The sequence below is a fragment of the Rutidosis leptorrhynchoides genome, chromosome 2, assembly GCF_046630445.1.
Source record: "Rutidosis leptorrhynchoides isolate AG116_Rl617_1_P2 chromosome 2, CSIRO_AGI_Rlap_v1, whole genome shotgun sequence".
Taxonomy (NCBI): domain Eukaryota; kingdom Viridiplantae; phylum Streptophyta; class Magnoliopsida; order Asterales; family Asteraceae; genus Rutidosis; species Rutidosis leptorrhynchoides.
The window spans coordinates 571,148,498-571,171,364 of NC_092334.1; the positions used below are offsets into that span (position 1 = coordinate 571,148,498).

Genomic DNA, 22,867 nt, shown 5'->3' on the forward strand with positions numbered 1-22,867 from the left:
TAGAACTTGAAGATAGAACTTGAGAGAGATCAATTAGATGAAGAAAATTGAAGAATTAAAGTGTTTGTAGGTGTTTTTGGTCGTTGGTGTATGGATTAGATATAAAGGATATGTAATTTTGTTTTCATGTAAATAAGTCATGAATGATTACTCATATTTTTGTAATTTTATGAGATATTTCATGCTAGTTGCCAAATGATGGTTCCCACATGTGTTAGGTAACTCACATGGGCTGCTAAGAGCTTATAATTGGAGTGTATATACCAATAGTACATACATCTAAAAGCTGTGTATTGTACGAGTACGAATACGGGTGCATACGAGTAGAATTGTTGATGAAACTGAACGAGGATGTAATTGTAAGCATTTTTGTTAAGTAGAAGTATTTTGATAAGTGTCTTAAAGTTTTTCAAAAGTATATGAATACATATTAAAACACTACATGTATATACATTTTAACTGAGTCGTTAAGTCATCGTTAGTCGTTACATGTAAGTGTTGTTTTGAAACCTTTAGGTTAACGATCTTGTTAAATGTTGTTAACCCAATATTTTTAATATCAAATGAGATTTTAAATTATTATATTATCATGATATTATGATGTATGAATATCTCTTAATATGATATATATATATATACATTAAATGCCGTTACAACGATAATCGTTACATATATGTCTCGTTTCAAAATCATTAAGTTAGTAGTCTTGTTTTTACAAATGAAGTTCATTGTTAATATACTTAATGATATGTTTACTTATCATAATATAATGTTAACTATATATATATATATATATATATATATATATATATATATATATATATATATATATATATATATAACCATATATATGTCATCATATAGTTTTTACAAGTTTTAACGTTCGTGAATCACCGGTCAACTTGGGCGGTCAATTGTCTATATGAAACCTATTTCAATTAATCAAGTCTTAACAAGTTTGATTGCTTAACATGTTGGAAACACTTAATCATGTAAATAACAATTTCATTTAATATATATATATAAACATGGAAAAGTTCGGTTCACTACATTGATCTTCAAAGAATGATGATGAACACGAAATAGAAAAGAGGAAAAGAAGAAGAATTTTAATACTTACAAGTTTCTAGAGTGAGAAATGCTAGAAAGGAAATAAGAGAACAAGTGTGTGTGAAATTCAAATGAGAGCAAGTGTTAAATGGATGGGATAAGTGTGGTATTTATAGGCCATTGTGGATAAGAATGAGGCCATTAGGCCGTGGGTTTTGTGGGGTGGATGGGGGGACAAAATTTACTTTTTGGTTAATGGTTGTCTAAAGTAGGTACTTATGCTAGGATCCCATGTAACATTATGGATAATGCTTATCCAAATTATTAGTATGACTCATCTAATAAATGGGCATTTGTCTTATTTATTATTGGGTCACTAGTAATAAATAATTGGGCTAATTAAATAGTCAACTAACTAGTGTAGGGTGGGCTAAGGTCCAATAAGGTAGAAAGTCCAACAAGACTAACTAGTAAGCATAATTAAATTACTACGCGTAATTAAGCATCTAAAAATCTAAATAATTATTATTATAAAATAATAATTAATATTTCATAGTCATAATATTCCGGTTACGACAAAAGTTAAACGTGTGCGCAGTTCGCAATTTATTCGAAACGTTAAGTGACACTAACGGTCATAAAACATCCGGTGATCAAGTTAAGTATCCTACGTACACTAAGGCACGTTTTAATATATAAATGGAAGTAAACCATGTATTTAAAGATTCCAGAGTATAAAGTAGCACAGTACGCACAAAAACGCAGTTTCGCTAAAACACAAAGCACAAAAGCAAGTCAAAAAAGCCGGGTCGTTACATGCAGGACAACAATTGACCAGGCTAACTACGCTTGATTTTCCTAAATTTGAAGGTGAAGATGTCAAAGGATGGTTATATCGATGTAATCAATATTTTACAGTTGATAACATTGATGATCATGACAAAATTTGCATAGCTTCAATACACATGTACAAGAAAGCATTGGTTTGGCATCAACAATATACTAAGAATCATGGTGTTGATGTAGAATGGGAAGAATATCAAGAAGCTGTCCTTAAAAGGTTTAGTACAAGTGTTGAAGACACTTTGGCTGAGATTAAAAATCTCAGGCACACAGACTCATTACAAACTTATAATCATGAGTTTGAAGTTCTTGTTAATAAGGTAGACATCAATGAAAAATAGTCAATTAGCTGGTATTTGGCTGGGTTACAAAAGGAAGTAAAGATGCCTGTGAGGATGTTTAGACCCAAAACACTAGAAGATGCTATGAGTTTAGCAAGAATGCAGGCTGAAGCCATAAATGTTACAAGAAAAAGATCTGCACCAATATTACCAAGTTCAAGGGCTGCTAACAATGGCTTCAACACAAGAAACAATTTCACTAGTAACAACTACAATAAGGGTATGGCTACAACTGCAACAACTACACCATTAGCTATAGCTAATACACCCTGCAATAAAGATCAAGGCTCAATGACTAGTAAGAAACAATTGACACACTGAAAAAAGAGCCAAGAATCTATGTTTTTATTGTGATCAAAGATATGTACCAGGTCACAAATGTAGTGGACAATTGTATGCCTTGGAGGTTTTGGCAGATGAGGAAGATGAGGTTGATGAACTCAGTCAGACAATGGAACAAGAACAAGAAGACCCTGCAGAAGAAGTGGAGGTACAAAATGTACCATATATCTCCTTGAATGCATTAACTGGGACAAGTGATTACCAGACTATGAGGGTCACTGGTATAATCAATAAGAAGTCTGTGCAAATTCTGATTGATTCTGGTAGCACACACAATTTTTTGGATGTTAATGTGGCTAAAAATTTGGGGTGTTTCTTGAAAACTAATGAAGCAATACCTGTCAACATTCCTAGTGGTAATAAAACCTTGAGTGCTGGTATTTGTGAAGCATTAAAGTGGCAAATAAATGGTGAAACATTTGTTAGTGATGTATTGATCTTACCTATAGGAAGTTGTGAAATGGTATTGGGTATGCAATGGCTCAAGATATTGGGTGATATAGTCTGGAACTTTGAGCATCTTAAGATGACATTCAACTACAATGGACATAGAGTTGAATTAACTGGCAAGAGGGCAAGTGTGCAATGGTTAAAGGGAAAAAAAATTGACAGGGCAGTTGATGTTCAATTAAATGGTATGTCAGTATGTGTATTTATGTGTATTTCCTGCTACACTATGGCACATGACTAGTGATAACTCACAAGAACCTTCAGGTATATCTAAATTACTTGATGCATACAATGATATATTTGAAGAACCAAAGTCACTACCACCTCATAGATCATGTGACCACATAATTCCTCTAGTGGAAGGTAGTCAACCTGTGAATATTAGGTCTTATAGACATCCTCCATCACAGAATGATGCTATTGAAACTATGGTCTCGGAATTGTTGTCTACAGGGGTAATTAGGCATAGTTAAAGCCCATTTGCATCACCAATAGTGATGGTTAAGAAAAAGGATGGATCATGGAGGATGTGTGTTGACTATAGAGAGCTAAATAACAAGACTATTAAGGATAGGTTCCCAATTCTTGTTATAGAGGAGCTTATTGATGAGCTTAGTGGATCTAATGAAAGGACCCGTTCATATACATTATAAACGATTCACAATAGTTGATTACATTGCGAGGTATTTGACCTCTATATGATACATTTTACAAACATTGCATTCGTTTTTAAAAGACAATCTTTCTTTACATCAAAAATTGACAGGCATGCATACCATTTCATAATATCCACTATTCAACTATAAATTGATTTAATAATAATCTTTGATGAACTCAATGACTCGAATGCAACGTTCTTCGAAATATGCTATGAAAGACTCCAAGTAATATCTTTAAAATGAGCAAATGCACAGCGGAAGATTTCTTTAACACCTGAGAATAAACATGCTTTAAAGTGTCAACCAAAAGGTTGGTGAGTTCATTAGTTTATCATAATCATTTATTTCCATCATTTTAATAGACCACAAGAATTTCATTTCCAGTTCTCATAAATATACGTCCCATGCATAGAGACAAAAAATAATCATTCATATGGTGAACACCTGGTAACCGACATTAACTAGATACATATAAGAATATCCCCTATCATTCCGGGATCCTCCTTCGGACATGATATAATTTCGAAGTACTAAAGCATCCGGTACTTTGGATGGGGTTTGTTAGGCCCAATAGATCTATCTTTAGGATTCGCGTCAATTAGGGTGTCTGTTCCCTAATTCTTAGATTACCAGACTTTAATAAAAAGGAGCATATTCGATTTCGATAATTCAACCATAGAATGTAGTTTCAATTACTTGTGTCTATTTCGTCAAACATTTATAAAAGCGCATGTATTCTCAGTCCCAAAAATATAAAGGGTAAAAAGGTAAATGAAACTCACGCATATAAATATTGTAAAACAGTTAATAAGCATTTGCATGTATTCTCAGCCCAAAAATGTAATGAGTAAAAAGGGAGCAAATGAAACTCACCATACTGTATTTCGTAGTAAAAATACATATAACGTCATTGAACAAGTGCAAGGTTGGCCTCGGATTCACGAACCTAAATTAATTATATATATTTATGTGTTGGTCAATATTTGTCTAACAAATTAGGTCAAGTCATAGTGTACCACAATCCTAATGCTCGAGACTAATATGCAAAAGTCAACAAAAGTAAATTTGACTCAAAATAATTTTCAAAAATCTATACATGATTAATATATAGTTTAAATATCGTCGTTTTATATTTTTAAATATTTTTAAAAGATTTATTAGAGTAAATAATATAATTTATTTATTAATAAATAAAATTTTATATTATATTTATATAATAAAATATACTTTTATATATATTAAGTAATAAAATTTATAGGGTTCATTTAATATTATAAAGATAATATGATAGGTATTATTAAAGTAAGTTATTACACGTAGTAAAATATGTTTGTATCAAATATTTATTTGATAAAATAATATCTATAATGATAGTAAGTAAAGTTGTATTATTTTGTAATAATAATTATTATTATAAAAATATCAATATTTATAATTACTAAGATGACATTATGATAAAACGATAATTCTAATTATGATAATTTTAATATTTACGATAATTTTTAATATTATCTTTAAAATAATAATTCTATTTAAAATAATAATAATATTAATGATATTTTATAGTAACAATGACATTTCTATTAAAATGATAATTTTTGTTAAAATGATAGTTTTAATACTAGCGATAATTTTAATAATAATAGTAATGATAAAAATAATAAGAACGATAATTTTATCTAAATCAATATCTTATAATATTTTAATTTCATCATGATACACTTACCCATTATTTCCTAATCGTTTCGTTTAATAGCTTTTAATCGTCTTTTATATCGTGTTCGTAATAATGATAATAATAGTAATCAAAATAATTAGGTGTTACAGATATTTATTTTAATTACACTAATATTAATAATGATAGTTACTATAACATTATTAACGATAATACTAATAATTATCTTAATGATAATTTAGTAATAATAATAATAACAATAACAATAACTATTTTTAAATAATGATATATATATATATATATATATATATATATATATATATATATATTAATAATGATAATAATAATAATAATACCAATAATAATAATAATAATAATAATAATAATAATAATAATAATAATAATTGGATAATAATAATAATACTAATTATAACTTTAACGATAATAACGATAGTAATAATAAAAAAAAATAACAATTTTTAATGATAAATCCTTTTATTGATAAAGATAATAATAATAATAATAAGATAAAACTAGAACGACGATAATAACGACGATAATAATAATCATTTTTAATAATAATAATACAAAAATTCGATGGACTATAACTTCAAATCCGTTCATCGAAATCATTCGATATCTAAATGAAAAGTTCTTAATTTTTCGCTAGCTTTCCAACGACATGCATATCTTATACCTTATCTCAGTCGCATATATAACTAATTCAGGATTCAACATAACCTAACTAAAGGCAATATCAAAAGTACAAACATGCATAATCCTATATACTCGAGCACTAGTCAGGGATACACTATTAGTATGTAAAAGTTAAATTATGAGTACTCACGTATCAATATTGAGATTCAATATTGCAGGAAAGGTACGTAGACGCAACGAAGATGATAAACACTATATTGACCTCACGAGCATACCCATGAACCATACCCAATCACCTCCATAGCTATAACCCATAATTTCCTTAATCCAATCCCACTCGAAAAACAATTTCAAAATCACTCGGACAGCACTCTGACGTAATATTTTATGTATACTAATAATATCTTGAAATAATACGGAGTAAATATATATATGTAAATCGATTGAGAGAGTTTAGAGAAAAATATTTTCAAGTTTCTTATGAAATAATGAAACCTATTGAATTCTATTTATAATAGATTTTTGAATTATTAAAGTGAATTATTAAAGTATGAATTATTAAAGTGAATTATTAAAGTATGAATTATTAAAGTGAATTATTAAAGTATGAATTATTAAAGTGAATTATTAAAGTATGAATTATTAAAGTGAATTATTAAAGTATGAATTATTAAAGTGAATTATTAAAGTTAAAGTAAAGTAAAAATAAAGTAAAGGTAAAGTTTAAGTATAGTAAAAGTATAAAACTATGTACGTATAATACGCGTATAAATATATATAATATTAATTTAAATCGTTATATATATTTAATAAAATAAAATATAAATATCGTTATCTTTATCATACTGGTTAAGTAATGAGTTGTCAAAAGTGGTTCTAGATATTTATAAAAGTTATATACGTTTTAATAATAAAGTTCTTTTTAAACTGAAAACGTTTTTGTACGTTTGAAACTAAATCAAATAAATATAATAATTTTGTTTTCCAAAACCAAATATATTTTTAAGAATCATTTTGTTTAAAGGTTAAAATAATGGAAATCGTTATATCATAAAATATTTTAGAAAAGTAGAATCATATATATTCATAATAGGTTTCAAGTTTTTAAATTACAGTTTGTTGGTGAAGCATGGGATAAAGTTCAAAGATTAAATAAACGTATGAAATCATCTTAATGAAAAATGTCGAGTTACATAACTTGTCGATATCCAACATCTAAGTTATTTACACTTCACGTTCTTACTTATAAATCACTTTATCATTTTCCGAATGTTGTCAAAAAGAATAGATTTCTTAAATCACAGTGGACCTCATAACATAGACCCGTAATCATATCATAATGTATCTGATAAATCAATCATTTGATATTATCTTCTAATTCCATCGATAAACATATTGAAACAAATACGTTCATGTAAAGTATTATACGTTTAATACTTTATTAATATTCTCAAGTTATAATATATATATACATATATATACATATTTATTTATATATAACGGTTCGTGAATCGTCTGAATTTGGTCGAGGTTATAATGAATGTATGAACATAATTTAAAATTCTTGAGATTTAACTTAACAAACTTTGCTTATCGTGTCGGAATAATATAAAGATAAAGTTTAAATTTGGTTAGAAATTTTCGGGTTGTCACAGTACCTACCCGTTAAAGAAATTTCGTCCCGAAATTTGAGTGGAAAGGTCGTGAATGATAATAAGTATGTTTTCATGATGCATACAGGCTGAAAATTAGAGTTTTATCATCAGCGAATAATTTGGATAAACAATCCATTTATATGAAGAGTACAAATGAAGCTAACATAGAAGAGTGAAATGAGTAAGTGTAGATTCATCTTATCATTTGACGTAGATGTGATTGATTTCCAGATTTCAAGGAATTTGAAGAAAATCTTTGTAATAAGATTTGATTCTCCGGTAACAAAAGGAATTAGGATCCGCTTTAAATGCGATCGTCCATTTTAATTGTTCTGTCGGAGATTTTCTTATAAATTCACCTCCTTCGTTTTCTTACAACTCACACCTTCTGTTGATGCATTTTATGCAAGTCCCTAGACATCTACCCACGTCCATTGCAGGTACAACAGTTTACAGGCCACCATGATCGTTCGTTATTATCCTATCCGTGTTTGTATGTGGTTACAGCAACTGCAGGAACGAGATTTGGATGTTTGACTATGTTAGACTTAGTCAGACGTCCGAGTGAAACCTCACTCATACGGCTGACAGGCTCATACGCACGGTTGATGCTGAGCTAAGTCACAATTACAACTTAAATGAGAAGACACGAGTGAGTGATCACCCGTACGGCTGATGAAGCCAACTCGTATGTGTGATGGATGAATCGTACGGGTGAGTCAACAGTAGGGGTATATAAAGTCTTATGTTCTTCATTTTAGGTAAAGCCTCTCATTTGTTACACACACTCAGATCTGTTGAGCTCCTTCGATTCTCTCTCAACCCAAATCACCCAGGTGGTGAATAATAGCTCTAGGTGTTGATCTAATCACACTTGATTTAGTTGTGGTATGACTAAATTAATCCCAAAAAGCTTAACCTATTCACTAGAGGGTTTGATTCACTTATTCCGTCATTGTGTGAGTTAAATCTGTTGATTTCTAAGTTCCTAGTCATGTTTCATCACCTTCTATTCTTTTCCCCTCAACTCATATTTTAAAGTATGCATCAATATGCTCCATCCAGTTCTGATTCTCGATATACTTATAACTTTCATATCGATCATTCTTCTTTTTCATCTACCGCCGGAAGAATCTATTTACTTCTACTATACTCTTGGGTTTATAGTGTTTCTAGTTCTCCCGTGTCTTTATATTGCTATATGCATCGATATATATGGTTTATAATTTTTGGTTTGTCGTTGGGCTTTATATCTTCCCTTATATTTCAAAGTCTCTGTTTCTATCTTCTATAATCATTGTCATCCATAGTTAATGCTCTCTTTTATTTGCTGCAATTTATACCCCAATTTCTATTTCGGAGTTTTGTCCTTTCGTTTCTTCTTCTTGCGATTAAGCACCGCTTGTAATGGTCCAGAATTCACAGATATGAATTTCGGAATGAACATTGTTAATGTTCTAGGAAGAAAATTGTGATAGCACGATCTTGACTTGTCAAATTACTAGAATACCTTGAAAAAGGTCTAATCATCAAGAAATATTTTCTTGATATTTTAGAGGTTAAATAGAATACAAGAGTCGTATAACATGGCACATGATGATGTTATGATCTGTGAATCATCACGTTCCATTTAGAAACTCAGCATGAATTACTGTAATATAATCACGTTGATCAAGTGTCATTATATTATACTAACTCATGCTTCAGTTTCCAACACTACTTCAAAAACATTCATATTTTAAACTCAAAGGTTTACAGAGTATAGGAACTAAACAGTTTCCTTTTTGATGTAATACAGATAGCGCAAAGAGATAAATGATTCCAGATAAGAATAGTTATGGAAATATCTTCAGAAATATGGAGGATATTTATAATGAAAGATACGGTGATATCTTAGAATTTCTAATATCAGAGGATGATGAAGAATATTGTCTGTAAGGGTTTAGTGTCAGGAGCAAGGTATTCGTTAATGACTTCAGCAGACACTGAATCATTTGGATTCTTTGAAGGCAGGTTCAGTCTTTGTGATTTATCCACAGCCTCCTTCATACTTTGCTCAATCCGTTTTCCAGTTCCAAAACTTCTCTATTTCTGAGCTTTGTTAATACACTAATCTTTATCATCAAACTTTTTACTGCTAAGGTCGTTTACAGTTTTTGTTGCTTCATCAGCATTTCGAGAACTAGTTCGCGGTTCAGAGTGTTTTTCAGAAACTTCACATTCGAAGTATGTAAGCCTTGGAAATAGACGTTATGTATAACTGTTGGCGTCAACATGCTGTGAGATTTCAAAATACTGATTGCTAATTTCCAATGATTCGTATGGCAATTCTCGTTACAAGAGGCAGATGAGTAAATGATGAGGTTTCGATAAATATAAAGATTCTTCGGAATGCCCAAGATCAGTGAAGTTGTTGGTAAGTTTATTGCTAATGTGGTGGAATATGAAAGGTTCTCCGGTAACAAAAGGGTAATCACATATATCAAAATTATGATAAGGCTACTCCGAATGAAAAAATCGAAGTTGTCTTGCTGGAGCTGTGATATAATTTGCTACTTTGCAAAGGAATTGCAAGGTTATTTTTGCTAATAAATGCCAAAAGATCTGACACAGATATGTGTTGAATTATGACTTTGGTTTCGAGAGCTTTTTAAGTACATAACTGTGGGTAATATGTGGTTGGATCATCATCTCGATTGCTCATTATTTGAAGTGTCTTCAGAGATTTTCGAAGGGTTTGAACACAGATTGTAATCATTTGTATACATTTGATGTTCTAACACACTTTTGAAGTCAAAGTATAGCTTTGAAAGATGTAGGAATCTAAAAGTGATGGTACCGGTTATATCTCGAATTGAATTCTGAGATTTTAAAAGCAGAATATGTAATTGGGTTTGAATGAGTATGATTGTTTTGATTTCTATGAAAGAATGTATATTATTGTGAAAGTAGGAAGTATAATTGATAATTTGCTTAATCTGATTTGAAGAATGTAACATATTATTAGTGAATTTATATATATCTCTCGGGTATTACCTACCCGTTAAAAAAATTTTCACAATTAATATTTTGTACATAAGAATTTTATTACAGTCTTTATGAAAATATATATGTATATATTCTCCTCAGATGTAACATAGATTTTAATGAGTTAATACTAAATTAAACTCATTCGATTTACGGTTGGAACTAGAATTGAATAATTCCTTGAAGGCTTTAGAGGTTACATAAGTATTTCTTCAATAATATTGAAATTATGAATCAATACTTCGTTATTTGTTGAGATGTGATGTTGGTTTTCGTTAAATTCTTGTGAACTTCACAAAGTACGAATGATGTTATCTGAAAAGTTTCGGTTACATCAATGATGAAGTGTAAAATCAAATATATACTTGATTTATTAGGAATTGGAACTTGTTGAATTGAGACAGAGATTGTAGTTAACGATGGTTAAGTTGAGGGCGAGGGACGTACATTATTGCATATTTGTAATATGAATTAACCGAGTAGTTAAGATTCACACACAGTAGCTTAGAACGGAAAGATTTATTTTTTATTTCAAAATATATATATATAAAATATATATATAATTTCTTCAGAGGGAATGAGTTAATTCTTCATAACTTGTTGATACAATATACACGTTATTGATTCGTAATGATGTCCACAGTGATTCTTGAACTGACGTAGTTTGTGATGTTATAGGTGTTGTTGATTCTGATATTGACTGTACTGACGATGCTGGTGACGTTGACGGTACTGTTGATGCTGTTGGTAAAACAAGTTTAACTTGTTAATCACACACCATTTTTGTCAGGGTTTCTACTCTTCCTTCTATCATTTTGGTTCGCTTAACTGATTTATGGCTAGGGCTAGATTAGATAATCTCTAAGACTTTAGAGATTATATAATCGCCGCGGAATGTTTCTCCAATGAAGTTATGAATTAATACTTCGTCAGTTATTGTTGTTGGTACTCCTTGGTATCTATGGTGCGTATGACGTTGATGCTCGTGGGACAGATTGTGAAGTTGAGGTTTACAACGCGGTTGTGGTTGGAGGTGGTAATGGTACTGTTGGCGTTGATGATGGTGGTACTGGTTATGCTGCTGGTGCTGCTGCTGGTGTTTGTAATCTCTGCACCATATTCTCCAAATCCACTACCCGAGCGCGAATTTCGTTGACTTCTTCTATTATTCCAGGATGATTGTCGGTCGGAACGAGCGGATAAATAAAATATAGAATTTGATGTAGTATATAATCGTGACGAGATACCCTGGAAATGAGAGAGAAAATGGTGTCTCGAACAGGTTCGCCGGTAAGTGCTTCAGGTTCTTCGCCAAGAGGGCAATGTGGTGGATGGAAAGGATCGCCTTCTTCTTGTTTCCAATGATTGAGGAGGCTACGAACTCATCCCCAATTCATCCAGAATAGGTGATGACTGATTGGTTGATCCATTCCGGTCACACTGCTTTCGGAGCTTGAGTGAGATTCTATTTCGGAATCCGAGTGACTTGTACTGATGACAAATTCCATTTCGTACGATTGGATAAAGGATTTTCGATATAAAATGATTTTTCGGCTATCGGGTGGTATTCTATTTACATAGGATATCTATATATAGAGATCAAAAGATTTCAAAGATTACGGAGAAATTTGCGGGATATGTCAGGCAAAGTTTAAAGTAACAGATACGATAAGATATGATTTAGCAGATACGCTAAGATATGAATTTTGTCTATACACTACTCATGCAATTAATATAGCAAGATGTGTCTAGACTAATAATGATAAGCAGGTAATTTCCTGTGGATGATAAGCAGATGATTTCTGACTAGAAATGATAAGCAAAACTTTTGACATGCAGACACGGTCGAAGTCCAGACTCACTAATGCATCCTAAAGACTTATCAGTTAGACACACTAATGCAGACCTGGTTCGCTAAGACCACCGCTCTGATACCAACTGAAAGGACCCGTTCATATACATTATAAACGATTCACAATAGTTGATTACATTGCGAGGTATTTGACCTCTATATGATACATTTTACAAACATTGCATTCGTTTTTAAAAGACAATCTTTCTTTACATCAAAAATTGACAGGCATGCATACCATTTCATAATATCCACTATTCAACTATAAATTGATTTAATAATAATCTTTGATGAACTCAATGACTCGAATGCAACGTTCTTCGAAATATGCTATGAAAGACTCCAAGTAATATCTTTAAAATGAGCAAATGCACAGCGGAAGATTTCTTTAACACCTGAGAATAAACATGCTTTAAAGTGTCAACCAAAAGGTTGGTGAGTTCATTAGTTTATCATAATCATTTATTTCCATCATTTTAATAGACCACAAGAATTTCATTTCCAGTTCTCATAAATATACGTCCCATGCATAGAGACAAAAAATAATCATTCATATGGTGAACACCTGGTAACCGACATTAACTAGATACATATAAGAATATCCCCTATCATTCCGGGATCCTCCTTCGGACATGATATAATTTCGAAGTACTAAAGCATCCGGTACTTTGGATGGGGTTTGTTAGGCCCAATAGATCTATCTTTAGGATTCGCGTCAATTAGGGTGTCTGTTCCCTAATTCTTAGATTACCAGACTTTAATAAAAAGGAGCATATTCGATTTCGATAATTCAACCATAGAATGTAGTTTCAATTACTTGTGTCTATTTCGTCAAACATTTATAAAAGCGCATGTATTCTCAGTCCCAAAAATATAAAGGGTAAAAAGGTAAATGAAACTCACGCATATAAATATTGTAAAACAGTTAATAAGCATTTGCATGTATTCTCAGCCCAAAAATGTAATGAGTAAAAAGGGAGCAAATGAAACTCACCATACTGTATTTCGTAGTAAAAATACATATAACGTCATTGAACAAGTGCAAGGTTGGCCTCGGATTCACGAACCTAAATTAATTATATATATTTATGTGTTGGTCAATATTTGTCTAACAAATTAGGTCAAGTCATAGTGTACCACAATCCTAATGCTCGAGACTAATATGCAAAAGTCAACAAAAGTAAATTTGACTCAAAATAATTTTCAAAAATCTATACATGATTAATATATAGTTTAAATATCGTCGTTTTATATTTTTAAATATTTTTAAAAGATTTATTAGAGTAAATAATATAATTTATTTATTAATAAATAAAATTTTATATTATATTTATATAATAAAATATACTTTTATATATATTAAGTAATAAAATTTATAGGGTTCATTTAATATTATAAAGATAATATGATAAGTATTATTAAAGTAAGTTATTACACGTAGTAAAATATGTTTGTATCAAATATTTATTTGATAAAATAATATCTATAATGATAGTAAGTAAAGTTGTATTATTTTGTAATAATAATTATTATTATAAAAATATCAATATTTATAATTACTAAGATGACATTATGATAAAACGATAATTCTAATTATGATAATTTTAATATTTACGATAATTTTTAATATTATCTTTAAAATAATAATTCTATTTAAAATAATAATAATATTAATGATATTTTATAGTAACAATGACATTTCTATTAAAATGATAATTTTTGTTAAAATGATAGTTTTAATACTAGCGATAATTTTAATAATAATAGTAATGATAAAAATAATAAGAACGATAATTTTATCTAAATCAATATCTTATAATATTTTAATTTCATCATGATACACTTACCCATTATTTCCTAATCGTTTCGTTTAATAGCTTTTAATCGTCTTTTATATCGTGTTCGTAATAATGATAATAATAGTAATCAAAATAATTAGGTGTTACAGATATTTATTTTAATTACACTAATATTAATAATGATAGTTACTATAACATTATTAACGATAATACTAATAATTATCTTAATGATAATTTAGTAATAATAATAATAACAATAACAATAACTATTTTTAAATAATGATATATATATATATATATATATATATATATATATATATATATATATATATATATATATTAATAATGATAATAATAATAATAATACCAATAATAATAATAATAATAATAATAATAATAATAATAATAATAATAATAATAATAATAATAATAATAATAATAATAATAATTGGATAATAATAATAATACTAATTATAACTTTAACGATAATAACGATAGTAATAATAAAAAAAAATAACAATTTTTAATGATAAATCCTTTTATTGATAAAGATAATAATAATAATAATAAGATAAAACTAGAACGACGATAATAACGACGATAATAATAATCATTTTTAATAATAATAATACAAAAATTCGATGGACTATAACTTCAAATCCGTTCATCGAAATCATTCGATATCTAAATGAAAAGTTCTTAATTTTTCGCTAGCTTTCCAACGACATGCATATCTTATACCTTATCTCAGTCGCATATATAACTAATTCAGGATTCAACATAACCTAACTAAAGGCAATATCAAAAGTACAAACATGCATAATCCTATATACTCGAGCACTAGTCAGGGATACACTATTAGTATGTAAAAGTTAAATTATGAGTACTCACGTATCAATATTGAGATTCAATATTGCAGGAAAGGTACGTAGACGCAACGGAGATGATAAACACTATATTGACCTCACGAGCATACCCATGAACCATACCCAATCACCTCCATAGCTATAACCCATAATTTCCTTAATCCAATCCCACTCGAAAAACAATTTCAAAATCACTCGGACAGCACTCTGACGTAATATTTTATGTATACTAATAATATCTTGAAATAATACGGAGTAAATATATATATGTAAATCGATTGAGAGAGTTTAGAGAAAAATATTTTCAAGTTTCTTATGAAATAATGAAACCTATTGAATTCTATTTATAATAGATTTTTGAATTATTAAAGTGAATTATTAAAGTATGAATTATTAAAGTGAATTATTAAAGTATGAATTATTAAAGTGAATTATTAAAGTATGAATTATTAAAGTGAATTATTAAAGTATGAATTATTAAAGTGAATTATTAAAGTATGAATTATTAAAGTGAATTATTAAAGTTAAAGTAAAGTAAAAATAAAGTAAAGGTAAAGTTTAAGTATAGTAAAAGTATAAAACTATGTACGTATAATACGCGTATAAATATATATAATATTAATTTAAATCGTTATATATATTTAATAAAATAAAATATAAATATCGTTATCTTTATCATACTGGTTAAGTAATGAGTTGTCAAAAGTGGTTCTAGATATTTATAAAAGTTATATACATTTTAATAATAAAGTTCTTTTTAAACTGAAAACGTTTTTGTACGTTTGAAACTAAATCAAATAAATATAATAATTTTGTTTTCCAAAACCAAATATATTTTTAAGAATCATTTTGTTTAAAGGTTAAAATAATGGAAATCGTTATATCATAAAATATTTTAGAAAAGTAGAATCATATATATTCATAATAGGTTTCAAGTTTTTAAATTACAGTTTGTTGGTGAAGCATGGGATAAAGTTCAAAGATTAAATAAACGTATGAAATCATCTTAATGAAAAATGTCGAGTTACATAACTTGTCGATATCCAACATCTAAGTTATTTACACTTCACGTTCTTACTTATAAATCACTTTATCATTTTCCGAATGTTGTCAAAAAGAATAGATTTCTTAAATCACAGTGGACCTCATAACATAGACCCGTAATCATATCATAATGTATCTGATAAATCAATCATTTGATATTATCTTCTAATTCCATCGATAAACATATTGAAACAAATACGTTCATGTAAAGTATTATACGTTTAATACTTTATTAATATTCTCAAGTTATAATATATATATACATATATATACATATTTATTTATATATAACGGTTCGTGAATCGTCTGAATTTGGTCGAGGTTATAATGAATGTATGAACATAATTTAAAATTCTTGAGATTTAACTTAACAAACTTTGCTTATCGTGTCGGAATAATATAAAGATAAAGTTTAAATTTGGTTAGAAATTTTCGGGTTGTCACATCTAAGGTGTATAGAAAGTTGGATCTAAGGTCTGGATATCATCAAATTAGGATGAATGATAATGATATCTCTAAGACAGCCTTTAGAATACATGAGGGTCACTATGAGTTTTTAGTGACGCCCTTTGGGTTAACCAATGCTCCTTCAACATTCCAAGCATTGATGAATGATATTTTCAAACCCTTTTTGAGGCAGTTTACATTGGTATTTTTTGATGACATATTGGTGTACAGTGCTTCTTTAGAAGAACATATAGATCACTTGGGTTTAGTATTGGAAGTCATGAGACAAAATACACTGTATGCAAAGAAATCCAAATGTGTATTTGCAACAACAAAGGTGGAGCATTTGGGTCATGTTATATCAGCCCAGGGTGTGTCAACTGACCCTACAAAGATTGAAGTGATGGCAGCCTGGCCTATACCAAAAAACTTGAAACAATTGAGGGGTTTCCTTGGCCTAACTGGTTATTATAGGCGTTTCATCAAAGATTATGCTTTGATTAGCAGACCTCTAACTCAGTTACTTAAGAAAGATTCATTTCTTTGGTCTGAGGTGGCAACACAAGCATTTCAAGAATTAAAATTACATATGCAACAAGCTCCAGTGTTGGCTTTACCAAATTTCAATAAAACATTTGTCATTGAGACAGATGCTTCAGGGTTGGGCATTGGTGCAGTTTTACAAGGTCATTCCATAGCTTTTATGAGCAAAGCATTATCACAGAGGCATCAAGCACTATCTACTTATGATAGGGAATTTCTAGCTATAGTGCAGGCTATTGAAAAGTAGATGGGTAACTTATATTGGATCAACACTTCCTTATCAAGACTGATCACATTAGTCTGAGGCATCTATTGGATCAAAGGTTGTCTACACCAACTCAAGTCAAATGGTTACCTAAATTGATTGGTTATGATTATGATATCATTTATAAGAAAGGGTGTGACAACAAGGCTGCAGATGCATTGTCAAGAATGAGTGGAGCTGCACAGTTATTTCATATACAAGTATCACACATTTTGAGTGACCTACTTGACAAGATACACGCAAGTGTCACTAATGATGCCACATTACACACTAAGCAGGCTACCTATCCTGAAGCTACCAAGCATTATCAATGGAAAGATGCTCTATTGTACAGAAAAAATAAGTTGGTAGTGGGAACAGATGAAGAACTAAGAGTAGATATAATCAAATACTTCCATGACACTGCAGTTGGTGGTCATTCTGGTGTAGCTTCTACAGTCCAAAAGGTTTGTGCATGCTTTTATTAGAAAAAAATTAAGGAAATATGTCAAGCAATACACAAGGGAATGCAGTGTGTGCCAAAGGTGTAAACCTGATTTGAGTAAATACCCTGGTCTGCAACAACCTTTACCCATTCCAACCACCATTTGGACAGATATATCCATGGATTTCATTGAAGGTCTTCCTTCTTCACAAGGAAAAACAAAAATAATTTGTGGTGGTAGACAGGCTAACCAAGTATGCACATTTCATGCCATTGCCTCATCCATTCACAGCTGCTGCTGTGGTAGCGCAAGTCTTCTTTGATAATGTGTATAAACTTCATGGTCTGCCAAAAACAATAGTCAATGATAGAGATAAGATATTCTTGAGCACATTTTGGAAGGAGTTGTTCAAATGTACGAAAGTGGCATTACATCTCTCAACAGCTTACCATCCTCAAAAAAATGGTCAAACTAAAGTGGTCAACACGTGTTTAGAATTCTATCTGAGATGTATGACTAGTGACAGGCCAAAGGAGTGGATGAAGTGGTTAACCTTGGATGAGTATTGGTATAATACTAATTTCCACACATCTATTCAAACAACACCATGTGAAGCAGTTTATGGTCAACCACCACGTATTCCTATCATTTACACAGCTAAAGACAGCAAAGTTGAGGTAGTTGACAGTTCATTGACTGCTAGGGAGGGTGCAAGCAACCTTCTAAAGTTCCATCTTCAAAGGGCTCAAACTAGAATGAAGAATTTAGCTGATAAAAGGAGGACAGCCAGAATATTTGATATTGGAGCATGGGTCTATGTGAAGCTACAACCACACAGGTTACCCCTGAGAACACACAAGTATAGCAAGCTATCTCCTAAATATTATGGCCCTTACCAGATCATTTCTAGAATAGGAGCTGTAGCTTACAAATTACAGTACCTACTCAAATCCATCCAGTATTTCACATTTCACATCTCAAAGAGCATAAAGGGACACCACCTGCTGTCATGGGTCCTATTCCACCTATTGATAGTGATGGAACACTTTCTACCCAATTAAGCTGCTCGAACGCAAAATGGTGAAAAAAGATAATCGTGTTGCAGTATATGGTTTGATTCAATGGCAAAATGGATCTATTGAGGATGCTACGTGGGAATTGCTGGAAGATTTGTGTATTAGATTTCCAGAATTTGAAGTTGTTCTTGCCAATTCTTGAGGGCAAGAATTGATTGAAGAAGGGGGTATTGATATGTTGGAATTCAAATAGACCACATGCCACTCACGTGAAACGTTTAAACAAATATCACGTGCCCTGCACGTGTCATCTCCCTCCTCCAGAAGTCAACAAAAGTCAAAACGGCCAGCTCGAATTTGTTAATTCTGCTACTACATCTCTGTTACAACTCAGTTAGCCTGCGTGCTATAGAAGTGAAATTGAAATGTATCTGTAGTTAGTTTTTCAGTTTATCATTTTCCAATTCTCTCTGTGTTTGTCAATTTCGACATTCAATCAAATCGTTCATTTGAGCTGCGTAGTTCTTTCTTCATTATAGAGCTATTAGGTTCTTATGATTAGTTAACTGCAATCTTACGATCTAGGTTAACATATCACTTTTTGATCCAAAAAGTGCATTTATTTTATGGCTTGGAATCCTAAATAGATTGAATACACATGACAGATTAGAAAAATGGATGACTAATCAAAGTTTTGAATGTGCTTTGTGTGAGAAGACCAAAGATTCTGTCAACCATCTCTTCTTTTTGTGTGATTATAGTATTAAGGTTTGGAGGAGCAAGAAGGCTAATATGGTATTTAAAGGTCTGCTTAATTGTCTTAATGAAATTGTGAGCAGTCTTGCCAAGTACCCATATTCTAATAAGATCTTGAACATTATCAATAGACTAATGCTTGTTGCTAGTGTTTATTGGATATGGAAGGAAAGAAATTGCAGAATTTCTAAGCAAAAGAAAAGGTCTGAGGATGAATTGTGCAAAGAGATTATGAATTTCATCAGACTGAAGTTGTTGACTTTTAAAGTCAAGCATTCGAATGCTGTCATCAAGGTGGCGAGGGTTTGGAAGTTGAAATGGGCAAATATGAAATTTTATCTGGACTAAGTATGTAGGGTTGCTTGGTGTTTTGTTTGGGCTTGTGTTGTTTTTGTATTGTCATTGGTTTTTGTATTTTTTTCGATTTTTGGGCCTGGGTATGTCCAGCCCATGTATTGTAATTGTTGTTTTAAAATAAATCTTATTTTTGCCGGGGTTTTTTTTTTTCGCCATAAAAAATAAAAAATTACTCCGTAACTCTTTAGGTGGGAGAACAAGTTTTTGGCTCGAAGTTTTTGGAAATGGCGGTGAATCGCAGAATTCATGTTGCTTCTGCTGTTAATGCTTTCATCAAGTTCAATGGTAATCATTCTGCTACCAACATTTTCTTTGAAACCCCTTTCTCATATTCTTTTCAATTTCAATTAGGTCTTCGATTTGATCTTTCTCATAATATATTTTTAGCAACTTTTCTTCACTCCAATTCTTCCTCAATTCATAGTGATTATGATGATCGCCCTCTGTCTAAGTACCAAAAAGTTAACAATTTCAATGACGCTTACAATCTGTTTTATGAAATGACTCAGAGAAGACCTCTGCCATCTGTGGTTAAATTCAATCAGTTGTTGACAGCTGTCACCAGAATGAAACATTATTCTTCATTAGATCTTTTCAAACACATGTGTTCAATTGGTGTTCCTCCTAATAAACACACTATTAGTATTTCTATCAAGTGTTGTTGCCAATTGCACCGTACCAATGATGGTTTTGCACTTCTAGGTATTTGCTTCAGACAAGCCATTGTACCGAATGTGTGGATTTATAGTACACTCTTAAATGGACTTGTTATAGAAGATAGGATTCATGAAGCTGAGATATTCTTCAAAAAGATTATCAAACAGAATCTCTGCCAACTTGATGTAGTTATGTATAACACAATGATTAAGGGCAGGGGCGGTTTTTAAGGGGGACAGGCGGGGGCAGCCGCCCCCAGTGGATTTGCAATTTTCAGTGTAAAATTTTTGGATTTTTCGACTTTGCCCTCAGTGGATTTTTTTTTGCCCCAAAACCTACATATTTTGTCCCAAAACCTACATATTTTGCCTCAAAACCTTTAAATTTTGCCAAAAAAACTTCAAATTTTACCCCAAAACCTTCAAATTTTGTCCACAAATGTTAAAATTTTGCCCCAAAACCTCCATAATTTGCTTAAAAACCTCCATTTTTTCCCCCAAAATCTCCATATTTTGCCCAAAAATTTGGCACGGTTTTAAAAAAATTTTTTGCCCCCGGTGACTTGGAATCCTGGTACCGCCACTGATTAAGGGACTTTGTAAGTATTGAAAAAACTGTACTGCTATTGGTTTGCTTAGGCTAATGAATGAAAGAGGTCATAAAGCTGATGTCATTGCATATAATACCATCATTCACAGTCTTTGCAAAGACAAAATGATTAATGATGCTTTTGATCTTTTCAAAGAGATGGTGTTTCGCAAAGGGATTATACCAGATGTCATCACATATACCTCTTTGATTCATGGTCTTTGTAACTTAGGTCGTTGGAATGAGGTTTGTAACTTACTAAAAGAAATGGAGGATGAAAGGATCTCTTTAGATGTGCAAACCTACACTGTATTAGTGGGTGTATTATGCAAAGACGGTAAAGTAGATGAGGCACAATCTGTTATCAATATCATGTTAGAGAGAGGAAAGATTCCTGGCGTAGTAACATACAGTTCACTTATTGATGGTTACTGTTTACGTGGTGAAATGAGTAAAGCAAAAACAACTTTTGATTCATTGACACTTAAATGTCTGGTTCCTGATGTTTTCACTTACAATAGTTTAATAAACGGGTATTGTAAGAATATGATGATAGACAAAGCCATGGATATGTTTTCTGAAATGGCAAGAATAGGTTTGAAACGTAATAAAGTCACTTACAACACCATCATACAAGGATTGTTTAGTGTTGGACGTTCTGCAGCTGCTTGCAAACTCTTTAATGAGATGCTGGCACAAGGTCAACTTCCTGATGAATCAACTTATAGAATAATCTTAAAGGGTCTTTGCAGCAACAGTCTGGAAGAAGATGCATTCTCTTTGTTCAAGTTAATGGATAATAGCAAGCTCAATTCGGATATCGTTGTGTATAACATCCTGATTGATGGTGCAAGCAAATGCGAGAAGTTTGATATCGCAAGGGTTCTCTTTGAGGACCTAAATAATAAAGGCTTGAAACCTGATGTTCACACATATAATGTGATAATTAGTTGTCTTTGTAAGGAAGGTCTACCAAGTGATGCAAAGAAGTTGTTTCTAAAAATGGATGAGGGTGGTTGCCCACCGAATGATGTTACGTACAGAGTTCTTCTGCAAGGATATCTAAAAAATGAATACTATGATGATGTAGAAATGCTTTTACATGAAATGGAAGGAAGAAGTTACTCACTTGATGTTACGACCTTAACACTATTAGTTGATCGTGTAGCAGACGGTTCACTGAAGAGTACGTTGCTTGAGTTGATAGGTAGGCTAGTGCCAAAATACTTGATGGAAACTTACAATTAGCCAAAATTCTTAACTATTGGATGAAAACATCATCTGTTGACCTTCATTGGATTAACTCTTAAAGGTTCTATAGTTGTTGCTGCTCCTGGAGAACTATTCAGATGAAAATAGGGGTCTTCATTGGAGTGATTTTCGGGACGTGTGTTTCAATAGTCGTTCATCGATTATTGCTTGTTGTATTGGTTAATGTTGTATTGATGCATTTGGTTATTGTAATTGGACAAGATCTTTTTGATCTATTTTAATTTAAATTATTGTTTTTCACCCAACAAAAAAAAAAGCAGATGAAGATATTGTTTAAAAAG

General features: G+C 31.0%; 1 protein-coding gene and 1 pseudogene across 1 annotated transcript; both read left to right on the forward strand.

The window, feature by feature from the left end:
- The first annotated feature begins 2,276 nt into the window (after nt 1–2,276).
- On the forward strand, nt 2,277–17,982 carry LOC139889814 (uncharacterized). The gene is made up of 5 exons (XM_071872739.1): nt 2,277–2,532; nt 2,606–3,211; nt 3,333–3,411; nt 16,939–17,493; nt 17,574–17,982. Exons 1-5 carry the CDS (start codon nt 2,277–2,279, stop codon nt 17,980–17,982), a joined length of 1,905 nt encoding a protein of 634 aa, XP_071728840.1.
- A 2,311-nt stretch (nt 17,983–20,293) lies between these two features.
- LOC139889815 (uncharacterized) lies at nt 20,294–22,562 on the forward strand (annotated as a pseudogene).
- The last annotated feature ends 305 nt before the right edge of the window (nt 22,563–22,867 follow it).

Excerpts from the sequence above, each read along its gene's own strand:
- LOC139889814 (XM_071872739.1), top strand. The coding sequence starts at position 2,277 with ATGCCTGTGAGGATGTTTAGACCCAAAACACTAGAAGATGCTATGAGT. Across the intron at positions 2,533-2,605 it reads AGATCAAGGCTCAATGACTA|GTCACAAATGTAGTGGACAA; the intron begins GTAAGAAACAAT and ends GATATGTACCAG. Across the intron at positions 3,412-16,938 it reads AGTCAACCTGTGAATATTAG|TGCTTCTTTAGAAGAACATA; the intron begins GTCTTATAGACA and ends ATTGGTGTACAG.